This window comes from Onychostruthus taczanowskii, unplaced genomic scaffold (genome assembly GCF_017590055.1).
Source record: "Onychostruthus taczanowskii isolate IOZ18803 unplaced genomic scaffold, ASM1759005v1 scaffold29, whole genome shotgun sequence".
Lineage (NCBI taxonomy): Eukaryota > Metazoa > Chordata > Aves > Passeriformes > Passeridae > Onychostruthus > Onychostruthus taczanowskii.
The window spans coordinates 652,464-679,352 of record NW_024500239.1 but is presented as its reverse complement, the minus strand read 5'-3'; the positions used below and the strand labels follow the sequence as shown (position 1 = coordinate 679,352).

The 26,889-nt window shown below is 38.8% G+C and overlaps 2 protein-coding genes across 5 annotated transcripts in view; one reads left to right on the top strand and one right to left on the bottom strand.

Moving 5' to 3' along the window:
- The first annotated feature begins 1,946 nt into the window (after positions 1-1,946).
- CUNH18orf21 (chromosome unknown C18orf21 homolog) lies at positions 1,947-7,041 on the top strand. Of its 3 annotated transcripts, none has more exons than XM_041408165.1 (5): positions 1,947-2,163; positions 2,279-2,428; positions 3,061-3,260; positions 6,247-6,455; positions 6,848-7,041. In XM_041408165.1, the coding sequence occupies exons 3-5, from the start codon at positions 3,147-3,149 to the stop codon at positions 6,999-7,001; spliced, it is 477 nt and encodes a 158-aa protein (XP_041264099.1). In that variant the 5' UTR covers positions 1,947-2,163; positions 2,279-2,428; positions 3,061-3,146; the 3' UTR covers positions 7,002-7,041. The 3 variants fall into 3 exon arrangements, with proteins under 3 accessions (XP_041264099.1, XP_041264098.1, XP_041264097.1); XM_041408164.1 differs by having other exon boundaries at positions 2,013-2,163; positions 2,279-2,301; XM_041408163.1 differs by lacking the exon at positions 1,947-2,163 and having other exon boundaries at positions 2,188-2,644.
- A 2,306-nt stretch (positions 7,042-9,347) lies between these two features.
- RPRD1A (regulation of nuclear pre-mRNA domain containing 1A) overlaps positions 9,348-26,889 on the bottom strand; it is a 42,980-nt gene continuing 25,438 nt past the window's right edge. For both annotated transcript variants that reach the window (XM_041408053.1, XM_041408057.1), the window contains one exon: positions 9,348-13,986. In XM_041408053.1, coding sequence (XP_041263987.1) covers positions 13,837-13,986 — 150 coding nt within the window. In that variant the 3' untranslated portion in view covers positions 9,348-13,836. The remainder of the gene's footprint in view (positions 13,987-26,889) is intronic.

The window sequence follows — 26,889 nt, the reverse complement described above, 5'->3', positions numbered from 1 at the left end:
GGGGCCATGGTTTTTGGCCATTTCCTCCTTGTCTCTAATGCTTTGTTTAGCACCTAATATGGGAAAGCCTCATGTGAGGGGACCGGGGATGAGGCACATCGCCCTGTGTGCGGATGGCACTGGGAGTGGCTGGCTGCCCTGCTTTTTGGACAAAGATGATCTATAATGCAAAGAGAATCCGGCAAACTAAGATAAAAAAAGGAATGACCCAGTGTTGTCTCAGGAGCAGAAGAAGAAAAAAGTGTAAAAGCATTTTGGGCAGAATGGAAGACACTGAGGGATAAAAAGCAGGGATAATAAAGAGTGTAAAAGTGAAGGGGTGGGGGGTGAATATAAATGAATCCTTTGCATTGTGTTAGTCACTGCTTAATAAGTACAGCACATGCTGGTTAATCAGGTGGCTCAGGCACTTGTTCTCACAAGAAAAAGTTAATCCACGGTGCTGGTGCAGATGCTCTGGCCCACCTGCACCACTCCAGGGGCAGGGAGGAGTCAGGTCCCAGCTCCAGGCAAAAGAAGAAATCCCTAGCACATTTCCCTTTCTCTAGGCAGAAGCTGGGAAAGTTCTATCTTGCCTCACCATTCTTCCTCCACAAGCAACTTCCCTAGGGAATAAACGTGCTTAAAAAATTATAGACACAGACCCACCCCTCAAAAAAGCATTGGAATTATCTTTGCTTACAGGTGTTCAAAAAGTACTTTCATTTTCCTCGCCAGTATTAATAAATGGGAATACTTCATTTGCCAAAATATCTGTTGACTGATGGACACTGTGTTTGGAATGGATATTACAATCTGCTCTTCCACTCAGAAACGGTAGGAGTTCACTCAAAAATAAGGATCAACAAAGCCAGCAAAAAGGCAACAAAAATATAACATTGAAAGACTAATTGAAAAAATTAGTTTCATTTAAAAAATAGAGTCAGCAGAGGCCCTAATTGTACCTATTATGAACATTTCATTAACAAGTCCAGATTTATTGACTGTGCAGTAAAGCTGTCTTAAAGGAAGCCTTGAAATTCCTTTTTCCCTTTGTTTTTCTATTTTTAAAGCCCTTGGCTACTCCATGTCAGAAAATAAGAAATAATTACATTTATTCAAATTCTGTGATAGACTATCGAAGCCTGCTCAGCTGAATACCTCTCCTAAATGAACACCATTACCAATAGATCAAAGGATAAAAACATCTAGCAAATGAGCAGGGCTGAGGGAATTAATAAAACACACATCAAACGGTAAAAAGCTGAGGGTTTGGTTTTGGGGCTTTTGGTGGGGGGGGGTGCGGAGGAGGTTTTTTGGGGTTTTTTGTCATTTTGGTAGGGGGTTGTTATTTTGGGGGGGGGGTTTGTTGTTTGGTTTTTTGGTTTTTTTTAATGGGAGCACATTTGCAGAGTGATAAAGTCTGCAGTCGCCAAAATCCACGGAAAAGGCACCTCCAATAAAGAGCGTGACAGATGAAGTTCAGCATCAGGCGATTTCTGGAGCTGCTGCTGCAGAACTTTCACCTGACAAGCCCTCACAGAGAAATGTGTGGGGTTTGGAGTTTAGGTGGGGTTTTTTCCGCAGAATCACAAAATTGTTACGGTTTGAAGGGATCTCTGGAAATCATCCAGTCCAGCCCCTGTGCCAAGGCAGGGTCCCCTGGAGCAGGTGCCACAGGAACGCATCCAGGTGGGATTGGAAAGTCTCCAGAGAAAGAGATTCCGTGACCTCTCTGGGCCAGCCGAAGCGCTCTGCCGCCCTCAGCGTAAAGCACCTCTTCCTCACGGCTTTTTCCCTAAGGTTAAAGTTTCCTTTCCTACCGGAAAAACTTTTCACACGGCCGGGGACACAAGCGGCTCCCCGAGGCGGGTATCGCGCTCCCAGCGGGCTCGGCTCCCCCGGCCGCTCCGCCCGCGCCGGCCAGCCCGGAGCCCTCCGGCGGGGCCCGCTGCCCTCCAGCGCCAGCCCCGGCCCTGCCCCGCGCCCCGGGCCCGCCCCAGCCCGGTACCCTGCTGCTGCGGCCGCGGAGCCGCCGGGGCTCGGCCAAGCGCTGCACATCGCCCGCCTTCCCTTCCCGTCTCTTCCGGCGGGGCGGGCGTTCGGCGCCATGGGGCGGCGGTGGCAGCTGGCGGCGGCGGAGCAGCTGGCGGGGACCTGCCCGGGCCAGGCGCGATTCCTGCTGTAAGGAACCGCGGCGGCGCGGGGACGGGCGGTGCGGGAGCCCGGCGGTGAGGCGCGGGATGTCCCCACCCGTGCCGGCGGCCGCGCCCTGACGCTTTCCCTCTCTCCCGCGCAGGTGGATGCTCCGCAACTCCCGAGGCGAGTGAGGGGCCCCGGGCGCAGGCGGTGGAGCCGGGGCCGGAGGAGGGGGCTCCGGAGCCGGGCGCCCCTGAGCCCAGCGCGCTGCAGCGGAGGCCCGTGCCGTGGGAGAGCAGCGGAAGGACAGGAGCGTGGGGATGAATGCCGGCTCGCCCTTTGCCTCCCTTTCCCCCTTGCCCCTGCGCTGCTCCCGCAGGGCCGTGTCTCGGCGCTGCCGGCAGCAGTGGCGAGCTGGCCGGGAAGCAGGGCCAGGTGTCCCTCGGGGGTTCAGGGAGAGGCGCCCGAGTCCAGCTCCGGCAGCAGGAGAGAATGAGGCGCATGCCAGGAGCGAGCCTCTTCTTGGGTCTGAAATTTATCTCAAAGCGTTTCTTCGTTCTAGCCTGAGATCGTGTCATTTTCTCACTCTTAAAACGGGCAAAGAGCTTTACAAGGCATTGCTGACCCTGATCTGGTAGAAAATTGTGCCTATGTGGAGCTCTTTACAGAATTGTAAGATTTTTATGCTAAAGATTTTTGGGAAGGAATTAAATTTTTTCAAGAAAATCTACAGTTACATATTGTGTAAACTTGTGCCATGCATTAGCTTCGTCTGAATTGTGCTCAGCTGAGCACATGCTGGTGCTCAGCTTCCTCTTGTGTTCTAGTGGTATATTAAACACAAAAACATATACCTAGGTAATGTTAAAATTGAAACACACCGTTTTAAAGTTTGCTTATAGAACATAGTTATTTTATCCTTTTGCTTATATTTATCTGTAGGTGATGAACGTGGATTAGAAAGGATATGTCCTTACTGCTTCCAGTTCCTGGTTCCTGACGGCTACCGAGTGCGCCTCAAACCAAAGATGAAAGTGACTCCACAGATAGAGAAGGTTCTTAAACGAGAGGCAAAGAATCATAAGCTTAACATGAAACAGACGAAGCTTTTGAGAAAGTACAGGGAGTCAAGAAGCATTCTGGTAAGGACAGTTATTTGGAACTGGCATGTATATGACATTTCCCTAAATTTCATGTTCCTATTTCAGTGGCAAAAAAAAGAAGATACAGAAACCTTTCTCTTAGAAGAGGAGCCCACACATTTCTTTTTCACAAGCATAAGACTCTTCCTCTCTTTTTTGAAATAACTTCTGTGCATAAATGACATTTTTAAAATCTACCTTCCACACTAGGTAGATCATGAACATAAGAACAGTGAGTTTTTCTTGTCAAAAAAATACCTCATGACTCCATATGTTAGAGAAGCTACACAAACATCTCATTTACTGCCTTTGTTTCAGTTTATCACTTGTTGAGCAAATATGTTTAGACACAAGCTTTACTTGTATTTCACTAGCCTTTCATGGCTTCATCAGATTATTATTGCCATCTGTATTGTATTAATAGAATTTTTTACATTTGTCTGAATATTACTGCTTATAGAAACTCTCTTTAAACTACAGAGGTGATTTCAACAAGTTGATGTTTTTCTTGAGGCCTCAGTTATTTCTCCTAAAAGTACTCAGGAAGGTGACATTTAATTACTATTGGAAGAATAATAGTAAACATTTAACCTATGTTGCCGAGGTATGTACTGTTTTTAAAACAGGTTATGTGAACGGTTGTTGTCATAAATGAGACAGCACCTTATTGTGCCCAGCAGTTGGTGGCACACTTGGGATTTTCTTGGATAAGAGTCTGGTGGTTACAGGAATAAATTTTGTGAAACCAAAAATTATTAAAGAGTCAATTAAAAAATTTAAACTGAGGAATATATCACCAAGAGTTTTGGCTGTCAGAGCAAAATAAGAGGCTTCATCAAGGCACTCTCCCCAAATTGTAGATCGAAGTTGAGCTTCAGAAAGGACATCTGGAAAGGTTCTTCACCCAGAGGGTGGAACAGGCTCCCCAGAGAAGGGGTCACAGCACGAAGGCTGACAGGAGTTCAAGAAGCATTGGGACAACACTCTCAGGCACACGCTGTGATTCTTGGAATGTCCTGTGCTGGGCCAGGAGCTGAAATTTGATGATGCCTGTGGGTCCCTTCCAACTCAAGATGTTCTGTGATCCTTCAAGCGGAAATGTTTGCTTTATTTTTCTGAGTTGAGGGTGCATTAAGAACTGTCCCTTTAAGCAACTGGTGAACAGAGCAGTGTCCTATGAAATGATGATGGGCTCTTAGACTTATTCTGTAGCTGGAGAGTGTTTGTTAGGGACACACTGTGCATTCATATGAGTAGTTTAAAATTCAGTTTAAATAGGTCTAGCTTAAACTATGGGTAATATTTTGATCTTGGTATGTAATTACAGTTTGCTGTACTTGTGTTTTGTTCAGTTTGAATTTGTCCTGTGGATTATGATTTAAGTGTTTCTTGTCTTAAGTCTTTAAAAATGCTGTCAGCAATTAGCAGCTTTCTAAATTAGCAATGTAGATCCCTGTAATCTAATACCTGAGACTTGTGCAAATGAAAATTCCAGTGTGGTTGGAAATTAATGCGAGCAATAATGTGACAGGTTGAACCTCTGAGAACTTTCTTAGCAAGTAGAACTTGATTTTAGATTGCTTCTGCCATAAAAAGGTATGTAACACAGGGACTGTTTCAAGGCTTTAAAAATTTTTGGAGTTAACTGCTGATCCATTTCAGGGAATGGAAATTAGCTATGAAGTGCTATGATTAATTCAGTAATTCCTTCATTGTAAAGTGGTCACCTCCATTTATATTCCACACAGTGCTAAGTTACCATGAAATGCTGAGTTTTTTTCCCACCTGAATTTAATTTAGAAGAACTAAAAATACGTCAATACCTGAGCACTAAAATAGTTAATGCTATTTCTTTTTTCTTTTAGTTTGTTAGGCTGACAAAATATAATGTCTAGAGGAAGTCAAAACACTTAACTAAAAATGTTTCATTTCAGCATCTCTAAATGTAATTTTTAATAAACTATCTGAATTTACACACTCTGAAATGAAGAACAATTTGGTGTAGATGTTTTCAAAACTGCTTAGACATTTTTGTGACAGTCTTTTGAGTATGTTATTTTTAACCAGAAGCGTCATGTAACTGTTTTTCTGTCAGTCTAATTGGTGCCTCAGAAAGCTGTCTGGCTGTATTACTTTCATATCTCTTAGTATGAGTAGTTGCCATGGCAGTAAGGGATATCAGGAATGCCTGACAGTCTCTGACTGGGTGATGTGATCAGTTCTGGTGCACCTCTCAGCCTGGTGTGCTGCTGAAGTTCCCTGCAGCCTAGAGGTACAGGAGAGGAGAGGGAGAGGGAGAGGAGAGGAGAGGAGAGGAGAGGGAGAAGGAGAGGGAGAGGGAGAGGGAGAGGAGAGAGGAGAAAGTGCCCTTTGTTTAGAACACCCTCCTTATTGTAGTAAATACTTTTTGCCCTAATACAAAACCTTGTCTTTGTTCACTGAGACTTGCTGTTTTTAGTAAAATGGATGACTGGGTTTGAGAGTTTTGAGTATTTTATCCCAAGATTCCCTGAAAAGTGTGCAATATAACTTCATTGGGGGTAAAATATGCTAATGACTAGATGGCACAGAATGTCACATTTTTTAGCCAAATTCCCAATGTATAGGAGTACTCCAGTATACTCAGTATATCTTGTACACTCAAAATATGATTTGCCCAGTTTAGGTGCTGTTTCATGTCTTGACAGGGATGTTCTCTGTATTGCACTGTACAAATTCAGCAGTATGGGTCTCCGGAAATTAGTTTGTAGGGAATTGGAGCAATTTCTAGATAAACCCAAAGGACATGTTTGGCTTGAGAAGCCTGAATTAAAATATGAGTTACAAAATGTATCTTTGTACTTAGTATCTCATGTTTCACTTAAGCAAATATTTAATTTGTGTCGTGGTATTTGGAGAACAGTTTGGGTAATTCTTCTAATGGCTTTATAACATAAAGGTTGAAAGACTGAAAGACAGCTTGATAATTCCTTTCTTCTCTCCACAGCTAGTTACTTGCAAATCTTGCAACAAAACAACAAGATACTATGGTAAAAGCAGGGATTTTCTGGCAGCCAAAACACAAAATTGTGGCACTCCAGATATCAAATCTAGCCTGAAGACACCCGGTGTAAAAATTCAGTCTGCAAAGAAAATGACACCTGTAAGCTGCAGTAGGTTGGGATCTAAAGGGAACACTCCCTCATCACTTTCCAGGTAGCTTTTTCTTTCCTATTTAAAACAGACCTTTGCCAAGTAGAGTGTATTAAATCTTGTTGATTTTACATCAGTCTTGTAATAAAATTTAAATTGATAACTTAGTGTATTTCTCAATGGGTATGGTTGAGGAGATGAATTTTAACTTTCCAACTGTTAAAATCAAAGATTCTCATGAAAAGCAAAGAATGCCCAGTTACATTTGTGTCTTTAATGCAAAATGTCTGTCCTAAAATTTGCATGACAAACAATTCTGAGTGCTCACCTGCACATAAAAATACACTATTTCTCTTGGATATTTTTCACTCAAATTATATATGTGTGCTTTCACAGTTACTTTATGTTAATTCTGATTTCTCCCCATTAAGACATTTGAATCTTTTGTTTTTCAGGACACGTGAATCTGGACAGACAACAACCAACTCTGCTTCCAAGACTCCCCGAAATTCCAAATTTCACTTTTCTAAGCTAAAACGGATGCTTGACCTAGAAGAAAGAGAGAAAAACCAGAAGGCAGATTTCAAAACCTTCTTGACTTTACTTTAGTTATATATTATTTCAAAGTAATAAAGATTACAGCAATAAATATTGCTCCAGTTTTAGTAAATCAACAAAGTGATTTCTTTAAAACTCAGGCTAACATGCGTCTGTGTGGAAGCATAGACCTTGTTTTTTAGAAGGAAGGTCTCTTTCTGAGGGGAGTGATGGTCTGCCAGAGGGAGATGTAAAGATAGCCAGTTTAATATGCCTGGGAATCTTGAACATGTTTTGCAGTTTCTGATGCCCCAAGAATTAAAAGCTAGGAGGATTTATCTTTGAGGAGGCTGATGATGACCCCATCAGGACCGTTTAATTGTCAAGATTAAAGATTTTCAATTTATGTTTGGCACAGAGATGAGAGGGGAAAGTATAAAGTCACTGTTCAGGACTGAAGTTACAGCTTGTCCTGCATACAGCCTGCAGTGAAAGTTCTGCACGTGATGCTTCATATTCCCCCCTGAAAAATAGAGCCAATTAGTTAAAAGCATTTACTTTCTTGGATTTAAAGGTCTGTATTTCCCTTTTCTTTTGCTAGTTTAACGAATAGTTTACTTTAAGTGCCTTCAGACTCAGTGAACACTGCTTATGAAATAGGACCAGCAAATAACTTGGTGGACTAGGAAGCAGTCCAGGGCAGGGGAGACTAGTTTGTTGTAAACTGTACTTAAGAGTCTCAGAGATTGGCATGTAACCTTTTTATATCTCCTGTATACTTGCACAATAACTGAAGGATGCACTGCTCATTGTTTCCTATGTACATGTAGGATAAAATGAACTGCCACTCTTTAACCAAAATACAGACCTTGGAGTGTTGCCTTTTCCAGTGTAGAACTTGGCATTAATTGACCTGTTGCTGTATTTACAATCCAGTCCTCTATTTGGTTGGTGGAAAATGTTCGTTGCACAGAAGTATATGAAAATACAAATTTTGCAATAAATTTTCTTATTAAAAGTACACACATTAGGTACTGCTGTGCTTCCAGTGAGGCCAATGTGAAACCTGCACAGCCATCTGCTGTGTTTTAAGGTGCCCCAGCGTTAATGTATTCATGAGATCCAAGCACGTTTCCCCATTGTCCCTGTTTACAGTGCTTCTTGCACAACATCTTGTGGTCTCAGGAGTGCATTCTTTTTGGATAAAACTACAGAGAAGGAATAAAAGACATGAAGGGGGGAGTATAACCAGTGTGCAGAGAAAGCTAATGGGTGATCTGTCCATAGGATCACAGGAGAGCTTGTCTAAACTATGCATTTCCAAAAATATTTTGTGGGTGGTAGGCACTGAGCTACAGGCATTCTGCACACCAAGTGTGTTACCTTTGCAGTACACTTTGTTAACAGAGATAGAGCCTTGTCATGCTCCAAACAACGTCTTTTTTTTTCTTTGGAATTACCAGAGTTGTCAGATACATCTAGATGTGTTGTTAAAAGGGATTGTTACTGTGAGCTATTAGACTTTATTCTGGGAACAAAGGGAAAGAAGTCATTCAGTACGTGCCTTTTCTTGTTTTAAAAGTGTGTTTCAAAATGCTGGGTAGAAATAATCCCCAGTGTTTTTACATTACTCCTAAGCATTTAATATAGAGTGTTTTTTCTGTTAGCTGGACTTTCACAGAATCAGTGTATTGAAAGACAGACACACATATGTACAAACCTGTCTCTATACTTAGTGTATGTAGGTATATACATACCCACACATCAGAGGCTTATATGCAGACATGTACTACACACATACACGCACGTCATGCGCTCTTCCCTTCAGGACACATTACCTTCCTGTACTTGCTGAAACACTGAAGGCTGTGGCTGTGAGAGACGTGCTGAGCTCCCCCCCAAGCCACTGCCAGGCCACATTACTGGCTTGTGTTTGAAGAGCTGGAAGAACAACTCAAGAGAGGAAATGCCTTCACTGATTTCAGAGAGACTTTGTAAAGTAAGAGCAAGGTCTTCATTAAGCATACAGCCCTGCAAAGAGGCATTTGATTAGAGACTGAGAGTTATTTCCCAGCTCACACAAATTCTACTGGGCAATGGTATGTGTATCACTGGCAGTACTTGTACCACACTGAAAATGTTACAAAATGTGTTTTAAAATAACCAGCTCAACTAAATTTAGGGTTCTAGAGATAGAACCTCAGACCCTTTAATACACTGATTTCTCACTAAAAACTGTCACACAAAATACAGGGAATAATAAACCTTGAAATTAGTATCAAGTATTTCCTCAGCATCACCACTGAGATGAGATCTTGGCTGCCTCCTGAGTACAGGGAGCAGTTGACATTAAAGCCATTTCCCACCATGAGACTGAGAAGGCAAGCAGGCAACAATAATTTTCAAAGATGTTTTTACAACAATGTTTTATTAAATATGAAAGAGCGTACATACAGGTGTAATTCTGAGGACATAAATTACACAAGGATTACAGGTTCTGTCAGAAAAGCACAATAATGAAACATTACATTTCAAACTCTTCTTGTTAGCTTTTTAACAAATAAGTCTATTTCTTTTGCAAACAAGTAATGAGTGCTATTGAACTTTTGCAAATTCCCACAAAAACATCATGCTTAGTAGGATACTTCAACTATTGTAAATATGAAGTCAGAATTAGATTCCTAAATAACACGATGGAAGAGATTTACTACTTAATCAAGATAAATGACACACTGAAATAGGAGCCGAGACAAAATTGGTCATTCATCAGGAAAAAATTCCACTTCAGACACTATGTTTGAGTCTGCTTTCTTTACTTGCAGGAATAATCACTGTGATTAAATGTAATGAGCAGATAAACTGGCCTAAATATTTGTAAATCTAACCATCAAATTTTAGACATGCTGGTTGTCACTGATTTTCCCACTGAAAAAACCCCACACCCACAGATCTATTTCCTTACATTTCAAAAGGCTCTTCTGCAGAGGGCCAACCAAGCCTATGTATGATTTCCACGTCCTCCATGGTTCATCTGCACTGCTGGCTACTGTATCCTACATATGTACATCCCACCTATGTGTTCAGGGTCATCTCTGAAGTACCAGACTGAGTTACCACTGAGATGTGAGAGCAAAACTAGTCTGTGCAAGTTTTAACACAATGTTTTTTTAAAACTTCAGGTAAGCAGGAATGTAATTTCATCATAATGAAAGCTCTCAGTTTGACACTCAGAAGACTACTCGGATAAAATACATAATAAGCATGTGGTTTGGGTTGTGTTGCTAGGGATTAACAGAGGTGCTTTAATATATTAATACAAACATTAACAGAGTGAATCAGACAAGCTGGTATTACTGCAGGCTGTAGTCTAATTTCCAAAAGAAGTCATGAAACATAATTTCTAAGAATGGCAATTTTTGCAACTAAGGACTTCACATTTATTTTTAAAACCACAAAAGTGGGGTAGTATTCCTGATATCTTTCAAAACATTCTGCAAAAAACACAGTTTGAGCCTGCAAACACTAGAATATACATACAAGCAGTCCCAGTGACCTCCAAGGTAAGCATTCTCGTATGGCAAAGTGTTGCAGGAATATCTTTGCTTTTTTTCAGAGAATGCTTAATAAAAGTGCAATATAGTGAAGCAAATAATCTAATTATTATGCCTTTATTATTAGATGAAAAATATTCAGATATTTTATAATTGTGCCTTTTGTAGGGCAGGCATTCTGCATTGCCTAGAGCCAGACCACAATAGAAGAGGTAGGCAGGGCATGCCCATACATTTTCTTTCCCAGGATGGCAACACCCCAAAGCAGTTCTGTGGTACAACCCCACCTACAGATAAAACATTGTGCTGCCCAGTCTCACAGTTATTTCTGTTTTGACAGAAGCTGACATGTGGATTGCTTTACCTTTCCACCCAGGCATGTTCTCCCTTTTGTCTCCTCGGCACCCTACCCTTCCCCACCCAGCCTCTTTTCTTCCTGAGATGTCAGAAGTACGTACATTAAGCTTTGGAACCTGAGAATCTGGAGGTATTTTTTGACACTACAGGGCTGCATCTGTACTGTACCATGCTATCTCCTGCTATACTATTACAGTTACAGTATAAATCTCCTAACTACTTGATACCCAATGCCTTTCCCATATAAATTAAAAAAACCCCAGCGTACCATTCAGCCACTAATATATGACACTTGCTCTAAGAGTGACCTTAGCCTTTCACAAGCACTCTTTTCCAAACAAATATTGAGGGATCATTTCCAAAACCCCAGCTATGAAAAACTCCTTGAAGTAAACAATTTCACAGTAAAATAAGGAAAAATATATCTAGAAAATAACACTCTCTCAAAATTAAAACTTATGTACAGCAAGAAGAAGTTGAGGCTTTTTCCTCACACTTTTATCAGTTCTACATTACCTATAGATAAGCAATGTTATCACTAGGAGTTATGAATAGGAAAAACAAATCCAGTGAAGTTAGTGTCATGGTTTTTTTGAAACCTTTGAGAGATCAAGAAAATTCAGCAGTCAACTTTATTATTATAACTATAATCAATTCAGGCAGCAAAAGATTGTTTAAGCTTAATTCCCTACGATTGTGAGTATCCAATATAGATCTTTCAGCGCAGTCTAATAAGCCTTGTCACTGCACTTATAATCACCTCTGGGCAAAAATTAAGTTTTCTATGGATGGAATTCAACCATGAACTCACTATTTATGCCTCTTGTTTTAGAATTCCTAATAGATTAAGCTAGTTTCATATTTACCACAAATTTGGTGCTATTCTTTAGCAAAACTGAGCTTTAACTGCAACTGCAATGCACATACATGTGTGTAAGAATTTATGTGATGAGTTTAACATACTAGAACAGAAATATTTAAAACATTAATATTGTATCAGAACATTTTCTTATCAACAATCTACACTGAAAAGACATCAGTAAGTGTTATTCAATTTTGCATATTACACTTAAACTAAAGAAACTAATCCTCTGGATTCAATATAGTCAGCTTTTTTTTTTCCTATGGAATGGAAAATTGCCACTCAAAACCTTGAAATTTTTGGACCTGTAGTGAGCCCTGATAACTATTTTGTGCACTCCTATTTGTCAGTCAGAATTTTTTAGAAAATCAGTATTCTACATTGCATGCTATGGACTGCTATGTCAACAGCTTGTATTTCTATCTTTTCAGGCTTTTTCCCTACTTAACTGAGGTCTAATTCATGGCAACTTCCATGAAAAAAGGAAACTGGACTGAGATGCCTATGTCCAAGTGTATCTGTTTTAAAGAGAGTGGTTATTCTCCATTCACATCCTACAAGTATTCTAGTGATTAGCCCTGTAGAAGCCAATAACAAGTGACAGATAACTACCTTGAACAATTTCACTCCAGGACTATTTTGAATTGTTTTGGGTTTTGAAAAGAAAGAACAGCTTTTTGTAAAAAAAATTTGCTTTCATGTGAGGTGTATTAAACTTGTGAACTTGACAACAAAACAATGCCTGACAAGTGCAAAACCATGAACAAAATGCAATCATAAAACAGTCTATGATATATCCAACTCAAAACACTTGCAGCCCAGGTTTTTTAGGTCATCAAAATGCCAAAGGTACAGGTAGGTGTTTTTAAGATCACTCAATGATTTCATGGCTCATTCCGATGAATTGAAAACTTGTAACTTTCTGGCAATGTGCTAAATGCCTATCTGTGTCTTTAAGTTTTTAAGTGAACTTAAAAGCTGATGCATAGTATGGAAGCAAGGATTCTTCACAAATTCAGCTGTTCCCAGACAAATACCACATTTATGCCATGCAACAAAGTTTTTTAACTGGGCAATAGTTTTCTGCTGTTTGAGTTATACACAGGCCTGAACAGTCTCCTCCTGTTGTGTGAGAAAAAGACAATCGAGATTTAGAAATATTTGCTGGAGCAGGTAAAGGTGGGGAGGTGGTAGTCCATGCTGGCCTCCAGGGTTTCTCAGTGGAAGAGGATGTGCAATACAGCTGTATCACCATTTTGTTGCATGTACGGATGGTACATTGTCAAATTTTAATAATGGGCACTTAGCAACTGCGACAGTTTAGAGAATGACCTTTCAATTTAATTAAAACTGTAAAATGGCTTCACATTTCTGGGATTAACCTTTTTAGATGGAAACAGATGTTCCAGAAAGGGATTAGATTGCAAATGAATGGTCCCTCGATTTAGAAACTAAGTAGCTGTAAAAAGCTACAATTTCAAAACATAATTAAACTGGTCAATTTTATAGTTTCTACGTGCTGACTTCTAAATGATACAAAAATATTGTAGTATTTTGAGTCGTTTGAAGATCTGCTCAGTGTAACATGATTAATATTTTCAATAGAAAATTGGTTGTTAGCATTTACTTAAAAAAAACACATATTGTTTTGGGAGTGGGTAATTTAAATGTAATGGACAGTAAGATCATTTTTAACTTTTAACTTTGCATTAAATTGCATCAGCCTTCTTGCAAACATAAGCCTGTGATTTCCACATTTCACTCTCTCACTAGCAACGGAAATGTCTCAAGTTAGAATTGTGTTTTCATTATATATTGATCTACATTAAATACAGGGTACATAAGAAAAATCTTAGCATGTTTTTTTACAGGGCACCCAACTAAAATCTTTACAAAAGATAATTTTTCATTCTTCCATGTAACAGACAGAGATGCCACTTTTATAAATGTACCCTTATGTTCACTCACCAATAAAATAGTAAACAAATCAACTTTTTAAACCATTTTTTATAAATTATTAAAGTATTTTTACTGACACTCTGCAACAATATACAAAAATAATACTACAAGAGTACCGATTGGTCTGGCCTACCCCTCATTTCACAGAAAAGCAGAGGTTTTGGGGGATGTTTGGTAATCAATCATCGCTGTAGATGTCTCCTGCAAACGGTAGGTGTACGTGGCTGCCTGTGACGTTGGGAAGTCGAGAGAGATCAGGCAGGTTCTGGATGCGTGACCTGAGCTCTTTCCGTACTTGGGACACTCTGGCTAACTTGCGTTTGTACTCCTGTAACGCAGAAGAATTCAATATGAGGTTTTATTGCTATTACCATCCCTACTGCTTACTGCACCTGTGATTTTCCAAACCAAGTATTCCTTCTGCAAGTTAGGTAAACAGCCTTTAACAGGTGAGAACCCAGACATTTGGGTATTTAGGTGGCAGAGGTATCAGCTCCAGCATTTTCCCAGCAATGGACTTCAAAAGTATAGCCATGGGATTATTTTGCTTTAAATTCTAAGAACATAAATGATAAAAAAGGAAGACAATCCCAGCTAACACAGCCACAGGCTTTTCTCCTTGTAACTAGGAGAACAGGATTATTCTAAAAACTTAATTAAGGATAGTTGTTACGCATATTCTACTATCAATAACAGAAGCTGGAAGGATAAACTTACTGATGTCAAAGAAGTTACTTTCATCTCATACTGCTGAAATAATAAAAACCAACCAAATACCCCCTAGCTAGGTCTAACAGGTTCCACCAAGCTGATAAATGACAAGTATTTTGTAACTTTTGTAACTTCGATAATAAAAAACGTATTTCCTCAGTACATTTATGGATTTAACCCTGGGTTTTCATAAGCTTTTTGAACTGGGAACTGAAGATTTCATACGGTGTTGGAATACAGGTCAAACCATGAACAATTGATGTACTTAATGATTATGAGACCCTTTTCACTTGAAACAACATTGTGTAAATAAAGTTCAACATTGTAAATCAGTGCACTAGAATACAGTCAGTGGTCACCTCTTAAGAACATGAGACTTAATGGAGAAGAATACCAGCTTTTATAAAATGAAAAGTTATTCCAAAATATAAGAAGATTAACATATAATTCACAGGAATATTTGAATTTCAAATACTTGGCAACTGTGGAAAGCAGAAGAAACTTAGCACTAACAGACAAAGCAGTGCTTCACGAAAAAATACCACAATTCACAATACATCAAATACAGATGCTTTCTAGTGTGGCTCCAGGTTTTGCTGCAGCCTGAGAATGCCTGGAAGTAAAAACACATAGGTAACCCACAACTTGGCTAATCAGCCCATGGAAAACCAAGACCTCATGACTACAACCACTTTTAAATAACAGTGGGAGACCATTCTACATGATCCACCAACAGTAACAAATCTAAACACTTGATAGTTCCAGCAAGTATGAAAACACTGTGCAAATGTCCATAAAAGGTAACAACCGGGCTGTTTCTTTACAAGCTCTAAACATAATTTTAAATATGTTACTGTATTGTTAACAACACGGAGCAATGAAGAAGAAGAATGAAAAGACCTTTTGGTAGTAGAACCTAATGCAGTAGAAAAATGCAGTAAACAATGTTAGATAACCGGGACATAATCAAGATTACTGGACAAGGCACAACACAAATTAAAAAAGTTTGCAACTACATGACCTTCTTATCAAGGGCAGTAAGAGAACCATGAGATACCTTAAATTCTTAATAAGAATCGTAATGGGTAGCTAAAAAATTATCAAATTTTTACACAGGAAAAAGTGTCCCTGAATTAGGATCATCAATTCCTTGGTAACATTTATATTTCAAAATCAAATATTATATGCAGATTCTTATGAGATACTAAACACAGTGAAAATACTACAGATGCCCACTCAGTGGAACTGTAAACACTTGGTAACAGTACACAGGGAAAAGCAGCATCTATTTTAGGATACAGGTGGCCAAAGAAGTCTTACAATACTGAGTACCTTGGTCCTATGAAAACTTGATCACAGTTGTCCAAAATGATCTCTTCAGTGCAAGTGACTTCAGGATACGGCTGTGGAAATGAAGGTCTGTATCCTGACACTGTATCCCTGCACTAATGCCCTAAGGCCACAAATACTTCACTGTTTCATACCAGCAGCATCCAGAGGCCTCACTGAGCAGACTCACTTGCACTCTGTGCAAGACATGTCTTTTTCCAGCATGTTAAAGGCCAACCTCAGGCATTCTCACTATGCATTTCAGTCCAGGATGCAGAGACTCCTGACTATTATTTTAGGGAATAAGTTTTAAAGCCAGAGGACAAGATCACCTTCAGGTTTCATTGCTTACTAAAACAACCATTTTGGTGCTATACAAAATACTAGTCAACTAGAATCCCTATTTTCAGAAGCAGGATGCCTGGAGATTGCTCACTGGGTGACAAGGATTTTGAGGAAGCTAGGTGATCTGGCCTCCAGTGTGAAAGATGTACTGCTATACAGAAGAGGATGAGCAGAACTGTAAGCAGAATCAATACACTCAAGAGGCCTAAAAATCATAAAATATATTAACTATAAAATCCATCCTGCAGTTAATTCTTGTAAAGAGCTGAATCTTGCCCAAGTTTATTCTGTCAATGAGGTATGTAAAGCAACAAATTGGTATCCCTTCACAAGCTTGAAGCCTGAAGTGAGGCAAATAGACACAGTCACTTAGCAACAGACTCAGCAGCTACATTCCTGCTAGACTTTACTCCAAAACCTGAAATGCGCCTTATATTAGATTATTTGTTCCTTGACTCCCTTAAAGTTCCCTTTAGCTGATAATAAATCATTTCCATAACAACATTGCATTTCTGACATCCAGCATTTTCCATATAAATCTGCCAGGGACTTGTTGCCTAGTGACTATCAGCTTGATCAATACTACTAACAGTAGGTTCCTTTTCCTAAGGAAAATGTCCTCATAAATTGTGTCCCACATAACACAGTCATCTTCCTCTCACCAACATCTCTGGCATAATGCACTCTAGGGAGACAAAATTTGCTCTTTAAGCCCTCTCAGAAATATGAAACTGAGAAAATTTGCTCCAAGTTTTTACTGAAAAACTAGAGTAAAAAAAAAACAAAACAAAAAAACAAACAAACAAAAAAACCAACTAAGTATGGTTTTATAGTTGATTATATTACTGATTTATACTGATGCAGTATAAATTACAGAATGCAATTTAATCCAATTTTGGTAATCCAAAGCATATGTGAGATCTGAAACTCCAGGTTAGATGTTCACAGCAATCCTCCCCCACAAAGAGTAAAATTATTCACCTACCCAGAGCACCTAATTTCCCATGACACTCCTGAAACTATTCTAGAAATCACTGGAGATGTCCAGTTTTTATGACTGGTAAACAAGTCCAAAAGAGGACTGATTTTCAAGTACAGTGACTCAGCAGTTTAGAGGTATTTTCAAGGCAGCTGCTGTTCAGTTTGATTCTATTTAAAACCACTAGTCACTTCTGAAAGGTTCGCTTGTGTATTTTTACAGCTGTTATTATAGTCCTGGCATGACCTGAGTAGTCCTGGACTACTGGAATACAAGTATTAAGTACTCATTATCAGCAACACTCCCTGCACGCACAGTCTTTACTGTTTCACAATAGCATGCACAGGTACCTACAACCTTTTTCCTCAGTGTGTATGCTGAGAGTTTGACAATGAAAGAAGAGAAGTGGGAACTGGGATATCTAGGTGTTATTTCTAGTATCGTTGCTCCATTAGAAATGCTGGATGTTATACAACCAAGTAACAATTTAACCCTATTTTTGACACTTTTAACTGTGGAAATCCTCATGGAGAATTTCAATTTGATTGTCACTATGCTGATATTAAGATAAACTTCAAATCACCCCTGTATAAATGAGGCAAGATTTGAAATATGTACTTCAGAGTCAAGGACCGGCAGAAGTATGATGCTTTGTTACACTGAGCTTAATTTGCATTTCTTCCTACCTATGGAGAACCTTAATTTTGGGATATATGGGCAACCTCATGTTTGGAATTAAGGTCTCTTCAATTTCTCCAGTAGCTTAAGCTAACACTACTTTCAGGCAATATTTGTTCCTACTTCCAGTCATAAAAGCAGGTTCATGAGGTAATTAGAACTTGTTTTGCTCATTAGAGTCCCACCAGTTATTACAATATCCATTATTTGACAGTGTATATGGATATATTGTGAAAGCAATGCTAATAACATAAGGATTCAGAATCTAGAATAGTGATTCTCTGTCAAAAAGTACAGGGCAAAAAAGCCAAATAATTTTTGATTAGACATTACAGACATCATAAATAATAAAAATGTGAGCAGGTCAAACAAGGTGTGCACTGCAGAGAATATATTCCCTTCCAAATAAAATAGATCTTTATAAAGATGTTCTGCAGTAGGAAGGTGGTACAGATAAAAAACTTCATGGATATGCTTTCGCTTTATAACATTGATATGACTTTGAACCTTCATCTGATTACTGAGGCTATGGAATGCAACAAAATACCATATGGTAGGATATGTATAGCAAAGCAAGAATACAAGCTTTGCAGGAAAAAGAGGTGTTTAATCCCTCATTAGCTACAGAAAGGTAAGGTGGACAGAAAACAAAACCCAGAGATTTAAAAGGCTTTTACGGTGTGGAGGGCATGTGTGTACAACAGTATCCATGGCCTGTATGAACACAGTATTTAAAATTGAGATCTCTGACTTTCTAGGTCCATTCCAACCTTCAGTTTCACGTGCAGATGTCAGAGCTGCGTCACAGAGCAAAGGCTTCTCCTGTACTGCGTCCAATGGTGCAGAAACTACTAGAATTCTTCAAAGGTTCAGATGAAAGCAAATGTCATGTGATAACCTGATATCTATATTCTGCAGTTCAGAATCACATTATTATAGACTCTTACCTTACTAGACTCCACCTCACCCAGTTTGGGTATTTTTCTGTAAGGAAGACTGACAACTAGACTTAGAGTACTCAGGTAAGCCTCACTATCACCTTGGAAAACAGATGAGCAGGGTTAAATTTTGTGCTGCCTTTAAAATTTTGGCATGGCTCACATTTCTCAGCAGTACAATTAAAAGCTCAACCTATCTACCAGTGTTTAGGATAAATGAAACCCTGAAATAACTTTAAGAGACTGAACCAATAATATCCATAAATTTCAGACATGAGGTAGAAGAACTAAGGACAGTTAAGACAAGCTTAGGAAAGGATGGACTTGGCTAACCTTCCATTGCACATTGCCTACTTCCTAGAAATGATATTTCTGGAAGCAAGCTTCAACTTTTTAAATATGTTAATATCTAACTGTTTTGCATTTGGTCTTGCCAGGTTTGGAACTAAGTAAATAGCACTCAAGCAATGAGCTTTGTTTGACAGCTTTGTTTACTTTGTTTTGTCCAATGCACTGCCCCATGCATTACTTACTGTACACATTATTCTGTGCATAGATTTACTAATATTCTCAGGCTTTCTAATGGCAAGCTTCACCATCACAACACACAATTTATTCTTCAGAAACCTTCTTTGAGCTGGCGGATGAAAATGAAATGCATCTTCTAATTCCAGGTATCCCATTTTCCTTAGTACTTAAAATTTCCAAGAAATTAACACTTCAAAGAAATTTTCTAAGTTAAAGTATTAGAGACTCCTCAGCTTGACTGCAAATGAAGCAATAGAAAGCAATCAACTCAGAAGTTTGAAATCCATAAACTAAATTAGTGACCATATGGGGAAAGCTTGATTATGTGACTTTGACTACCATCAACTGCTATGCTGTTGTACAGACTAGAACACAATGCAGACCTTCAAACCACGAATTCCTGTCTGGAACAGTAGCAGACAGAAACAAAGCATTTTATCAGGACATTTCCCATCTGAAGTGTGACTGCCACAAATGCAAAGTCTTCTCAGTGGCCACAAATTATTCTTCCTATTTATTGAAAATGCAATTTTTGTCCAGCTCCTTCCAGCCTAAAACATTATGTCAAATATCATTCACTGCACCCTTGACTCCTGGTCTCCATCTCCATTCCTGTAACATTGCTTCTAGAACCAACCTTCGTCCAGGAAGGATGTTCAATGCCTCTCAGACTCCTATCACAGCTCTATTCAGACACAATACAAACATTCACAACTAGTTCTTGCCTATCTCTTCCCATTTATAACTTTTCTGATTCTGATCTAAATTTCTCCCTCTCCAATCCTGGTCTCCATTTACCAGTCTCTCTATAGTTCTGGTTCCAGTTATAGCTGTATCTTCCCAGTCCTATACTCAGTCTGTCCCTATTCTCCACCTAATAATATCTTAATCAGATCTATTACCTCACATCAGTTTTTGCTTCCATAGTCTTAGTCCAAATGAATTCCAGTTGATTTCAGTCCTACATGGTATTACACCCTTCTGGCTGGTCATTCCTTTCTCAGCCAGCTAATCTCCTATTCCAGTCTTTACTGTAATGTCTAGTCCTGCATCCCTTCTTAATCTTCACAGCCTCTAGTGCCAAGTTCCATATCAACTTATCCAAGTTTTGCATTCAAACCCATTGGCTCCTATCTCCCCATTATTTAGACTCATGGGAGCCATGGACAACCCACACATGGAAGAAGTTCGCACACCACAGAGAGCAAGCGGCCAAGCAGCACATGGCCAGCATAGAGAACAACTGTACATGGTTGCAATTGCAGAAGTCTTCTTTATCCCAGGCTGGAAAACTCTCTGGCAGAGATCTTCACAGAAGTTAGTAATGTTTTAAATAATCTCTGATGAGCATAATAAAAGTAAGATTTTTTTTCCAAAGGCTTGTAATTTCATTAGATTCAAGTTCATTTTCACTAGTACATTAAAATGCATGCCCCCTTAGAAAAAAGGATTTCCCCATTTCATAATAATTTGAGAAAAAACATAAATTACTTAACTCAAAGCTAATTTTTAAGACTCTTTTATTATAAACTTGTCTTTAGCTTTTCTGTTGAAGATTGCCAAAAAGTTGCTCAATGTTTGAAAAAGTAGAAGAAAACAAAACAGGATTTGCAATCCTTCAGGAAGGTGGTGGAGTCACCATGCCTGGAAGTGTTCAAGATGCACTTGGATCTGGTAGTGGGTGATGTGGTTTAGGGGTTACAGTGGTAGAGCTGGGTGAACAGTTGGGCTGGATTGGCTTGAAGGTCTCTTCCAATCTTGATGATCCAATGAGTAAACTTAATTAGCAGCAATATTACTAGGCTGGCTTAGTTTATATTTATCGCCCCTCAATCACAAAAGGTCCAGGGTGATGAATATTAATTTATAAAATGTATTACTATATAAAGACATTGATTTAATTAGTCAATCTCTATGGGACTATGATTTAATTTAAAGCATTCCAGGATGGCAGATATGAGCAGCAGCTGAAATGAAGGATGCCTGCCTGAGGTTACACTTGGTCTACTTGTGTTTTATTATCTGATACAGCATTTATTTAGCCATTATAATAAACTCAAAGCTACACACTTCCAAAAGATGCTTAAATTATACTGAATTCTTAAGTTTCAAACACTGGATGACAGAATGAAGCTTTGGAGAACTTCTGATGATAAGCAATCAAGCACTTCAGAACAATTCTGAGCAATTTTGCTCAAATACTCAAGTTGCTACTCTGCACAGGCACACAAGGAATAAAGCAGAACAGTTTTGAAAATAAGAAAAAAAAAATTAAATGTCTGAAGGCTTATAGATAGCTTCTTGAAGTTTCACCTATTCATGGAAGATCTACATGAAATCCAAATTAAAGGGTATCAGTGTTTAATTTTAGAAGAATTTAAAATGAATTAAGAATTTTGATGGTCTATTAGAAAAGCATGCCTTTAACAATGCATTTGCGAACAGTTGTGCAAAGTCTTCAGGCTCAAATATTTGCTACACCTAACAGATGAGCTGTAAAAATTTGGATATGTCAGATGCACATTCCTCACTTCATGCATCCTTTGTCTGTAGGTCATTACAACAGTCTCAGTTCCAACTTGAGATTTCACATGTGCAATTCTATCAACCTAACGCTGTAACTGTTGAACCACAAAAATGTGGACTGTGTAGTTATCACTACAAATGCACACACAAATGTGTGCTAAAGTATAAACTTAAAGTTCTTAAAGTATGAAACCACTGTAAAGCTAAGACTACATGCATTTATTTTGAAGATGAAAGTAAATCAGAGAATGAAAGTTAACACTAGGTTACCTGCAGGTCACTAGTACCTGCAGGTCACTAGGTAGGGATTTATCTATTGCTAGCCAGGTCACAGCTCTCTCAGATCTTTGTCAAAGACAGATATACGTAATGTAGAAGCATAAAACCTAGTTTTATTGTAGCAAGGCTAAGCACTAGTAGCATCTAATCCAAGCAGCACAGAACTTAAAACAGGGTAACACATATAGCTGTTGCAGCTGTAGTATAGAACCACTCTGTGTTAATCTGTGGGCAAGAAAGAACATGAGAAAGCATTCTAGTGACCTGAGACTGGGTATTTGCTCTATTTAGGGTGAAATAAATAAAGGCAGTGAAGATAGAGGTCCTCAAATTTCTGCTACAATTGAGCCCACAGTGGTGACCTTGTTCATTTAAATAATCAGTGTAGGGTCTATCTGTGCAAAACTTGTCTTGGACATTTTGAAGAAGTTCTTCCAAATACCATTTATTTTTTAATAATTCATGTCCATCTTTTTCAAGTTCATAAATTATGCCAATCCAACCCAAACAAAGAGCTGTGAAAGACAGCCACCTTAAATATCAAAACAGTCTTACTTTAACAACATGTGATTTTTAATGGATAATTCTCAAAGGAAGTCAAGAAATGCTACAGGTCATCCAATATGTGTTTGTTTCCAACATTCTAATGAATTTTATCAGCTAGACAGTTTCATATTACACTTGTCAACTCATCCTCACACCTTCATTAAGTAGGTTGAACCATCCATTTTATATACATGGATTCTCAAGAGGAGCGTTAAGTTACAGCTCAAAGATAAGCATTCCCTGGCCTGATTTGCTTAATGGCAGCTGAATATGTTCAGTGTCAACTGATAACTGAAACTATAGTTTACATGACTAATTAGAGCAATTCTGTAAGACAAATTCTTGAAATGCTGCATGGTGATTTCTGTGTTTTTCTCTCATTTTGTGTGAAATAGATATTTCAGATGCTGTGTTGAGCAATGGAGATGGGAACATAAGAAAGGTAAAGCTGGAAAGGAGAACTACACAACAGCAATAGATATTCTGATTTACTTGCCCCTCAAACACCCTGCAGGAGTATCTCCAGTGAAAATTCTACCATGTGTGAAGCAAGACAACAACTGCACCTCTTCCACGACCAACAAGAATCATAATTTAAATTTTCCAAAAATGCACATAGATACAAGAACTATAATTTAAAGAACTGTAGGAAAAAACTCGTTTTAAAGAAATGCTTACCATCAAGCTTTAGTATTAAAATATTATGACTAGAAAAAACTGCCTAAGAAAAGTGATGCCAATAGAGAGCACAGAACAATTCCAAGAAAAATTCACAATGAAAAAGTCCCTTATCAATCAACCAATTTCAGGCAGCAAATTTGGCACACCTACATGTTTTTTACTCAATTCCAAATTGCTCAAATAGCTGGTTTTATCTTATAATAAAAAAGAGGTAAAAAGAAGTTGTCAGGGAAGAAATGAGAAATCAGAGGGAAAAAAAGGCCTAGAGAGAGAGCAGAACACAGAACAAGTAAACAACATTAAAAAGAACAAGGAAATATATTTATAGTGGTTTTTGCAACTCTTCTTTCCCATTATTAACTATATTGCTCCCAAAAGCCTACAGATTGCAGTAACCTAATGCACATCTTTCTCTGATCTTCTGATAAAACATGCATCAGAGGTTAGCAATCACAGAATTACAGAATTTGCTGAGTTGGGAGGGACCCACAGGGATCACTGAGTCCAACTCCTGCCCAGGACCATCCCCAAGAGTCACACCATTGTGCCTGAGAGCATTGTCCAAACATTTATTGAACTCGTCAGGCTTAGTGCTGCAACATCATTTCAATCTAAAATATCTTAGCTTTTTAAAGCACCTTTCTTTCATTCAAGCCACCTACAGTTCACTAAAATGATCTTTAAAATCATTATCCTGGTTTATATAGAACTCTAGGAGTATCTGTGGGGGTTTCCATTCTGTATGTCTGTCTGTATGTCTGTATTCCCATCCAGTTGTGGAAAAATTACCTTGGAAGATCAGGTCAAGAGGCAAACATAGTAAGTTAAATGCTGTTACAGTAATTTATTACTAAGCTATTTGCACACAAAATCATGAGTAATTCAGTGAACTTGTTACTGGGGGGAAAAAAAGCAAATGATGCAAGGGATTCCTCAGGTCTTCATGTTTACACAGTGTCAAAAGAAACAGAATTATACAAAGTAGTAAATCACTTAAATTCCCTTTTTTGCCATGTGCTTCTTGCATGTCAAAATGCAAATCACTTAGGTATATTTTCACCAAGTTCATTACCTTGGGTTTCTTACATGACAGACACTTCAATCTTCTCTCTTATTCACACTAAATCTGCTCTCACAAACTTGACACTGCTTTAAATTTGCACAAAGGGTTCTAAACAAAACCTCAGGCTCTACTTCCAGTTGCACAGCCTAAAATAAGAACTTGTACAACCTCTCTTTTAAAAAGTCGGTTTTCCTGACAATGTCTTAGAAACAGGGTTTTAGCACATTTGCTGTACAAATTAACGTCCAAAGTAATGACATCTGTCTCATTTCACTGGTAAGCTGCTTCAAATTCCCTCAGAAAACAAGACTTGAAGTAGCAATGGAAACAGCACTCTTGCTGCAGAAAACGGCCTACTATGGTGGCAATGAATTGAATATAAATCCAGTATATACAGCCAGTATAGCAATTTAAGAACTTTTTTATTAATTGTCTAGCCCCACTTGCTCTTAAAACCTTTAAGGCTGGTCTCTCCACAGACTCATGTTTCCAGATCTCTTGTAAATGTGAACTCTGAAAGAAAAATAAAAATAAAGTACACCCAGCATCTGATGACTAGGGAAACAAAACCAGCAGGTCTGAACCTGGAGCTGATGTTCAGGCAAGAGCTGGACTGACTGGCTGGCACAGCAAAATCTGCCTGTCAAGCAAGACCTGTTTTAAGATGGTGTGCTGGACATGATCTGTGGCAGGCTGGAGTGTGTGTTTATTAAGAGCTACACAAATGCCATCTGGGTATATGTTTCCAGCCTGCTAGGAGGTAGAGGGATTGACTATTAGGCCTTGGTGTGCCACTTTTCTGTTACTCTGCAGTGCAGTGTCAAGGGAAAAGGCAACATTTCTTCATGTAGGGGGGAAACATAACAAAATTATTTACTATTTGGCCATGACTTACAATAAAATGTAAAGATTTGCACACAAAATACCATCTTAAAGAGTAACCATACAAGTCACAATGCATTTCAAATTTTTAAAAAAAAATTTAAAGGGCTTGCCTTATAAAGTTAAAGGTAGTTTCTCTACTGACACCCCTCAAACACAAGCTAGCCAGGCACCACAGGCTGAAGGGCTCAATGGCCCAAATGAGTCCCTCAGTGACCCCCAGCCATCTCTAGCTGGTTTTTGATGGTGCAAAATAGCAAGAGGAACCCCTGCTGAAAGGGCAAGTACCTGCTGTTAGAACAGAAAGGACACATTTGTCCCCCATTTCCACAGCTAAAAAAAACCAGAAACCAAAATCATCTTTTTGCCGCTGTTCAGGCAACGTGACTTGCTCATAGCTACCTTATCAAGAAGGGTCAACACCACAGGATCAAATAAAAACTCTCCCCACAATAATTCACGTGTAGGCGTAAAGCTGCAACTGTGTAGGACATATTTCATTTTGTTTCCAAATTAACTGAAGTTTGGAGGAGAAAGTTCATTGTGCAACATGGCAAATGCTGCATGACATTACATAAAAGCATGCTAGGTACTGCAATGTTGGAAGAAAAAGCACTGTTAATCACACATGTGCCATGAAAAAGTGAGCAACATGCTTTTAACAAGTACATCTGTATGCAGCAGGAGAAGAGAAAGCTTGTCTGCCATTAAACATTTTGAGGGACATGAAGAATGTGTCTCCTGAGGAAATTATTTCAGTGAGACTTTGGACCTTGCAGCATTCTCAGAATTGCGCAGTATTCCTCCCTCCCACTGCAGCACTAAGAGCCTGCCTGCTGACCCTCACAACAGTTTCTATGTACATGTATGTTTTCCACCAGTAGCTTTGTTTTCACTGGAGCTCTAATGAAATTCAGTATTTTCCAGCAACCTCCTCCTACTGAAATTTGGGCACTGGCTGGCATGCAGAAAATAAATATGTTCCAAGTCTTAAATCTCATAATAAATTTATGACTTCTTAAATTAAAAGTATATATTCTTAAATAGTAAGCCTTTATAAATTACATTGAAAGATGCAAATCTGGAGTATGCACTCACCATTTTATAACTGAAGATTGTAAAACTTACATTATAAACATCAGTCTTTATTACTCTATATATATTGAAGAGTAGTTTCTGTAAAGTCTCTTGCTATTTTAGTTATGTACCTAACTGGATGTTAGCTATTCAGACTCCAGAAGACAATGAATACTTTCAGGTAAATCCCAACCCAAAATTCAAGTGACCAAGATTACTCTACAGCCCACATACGGATTTACCCTCAGAAACCTAAGAATCATTGCTTACTATTTAACAGAAACACAAGGTAGAAACCTACAGCTGCCATTGAGCATGTAAAACTTTTCTGATCATGCTGCATAAGAACATTAATTTTTCACTAACTACAGCAGCTGCTATTGAGCATGGCTTCAAGGATTTGGGGCTAGGATAGTTGCTGACTTGCATATGCACACACAGAGCGCAGAGGACACTAACAGAATATGTGAGATGCTCCTATTCAGCAGTAACGGGAACCTTCTCTATCTTAAACTGTTAGAGTTTAAAAAAATTATGCCAATAATAATTTTGTGGTTTACACATGGATCAACACAACCATTTTCAACTGGCTTAAAAGCAGTTGCATGATCCAATATTAACCAAATAGTAAAGCAACATCTGTCTGAGACTCAAGGACTAAGCACAAAG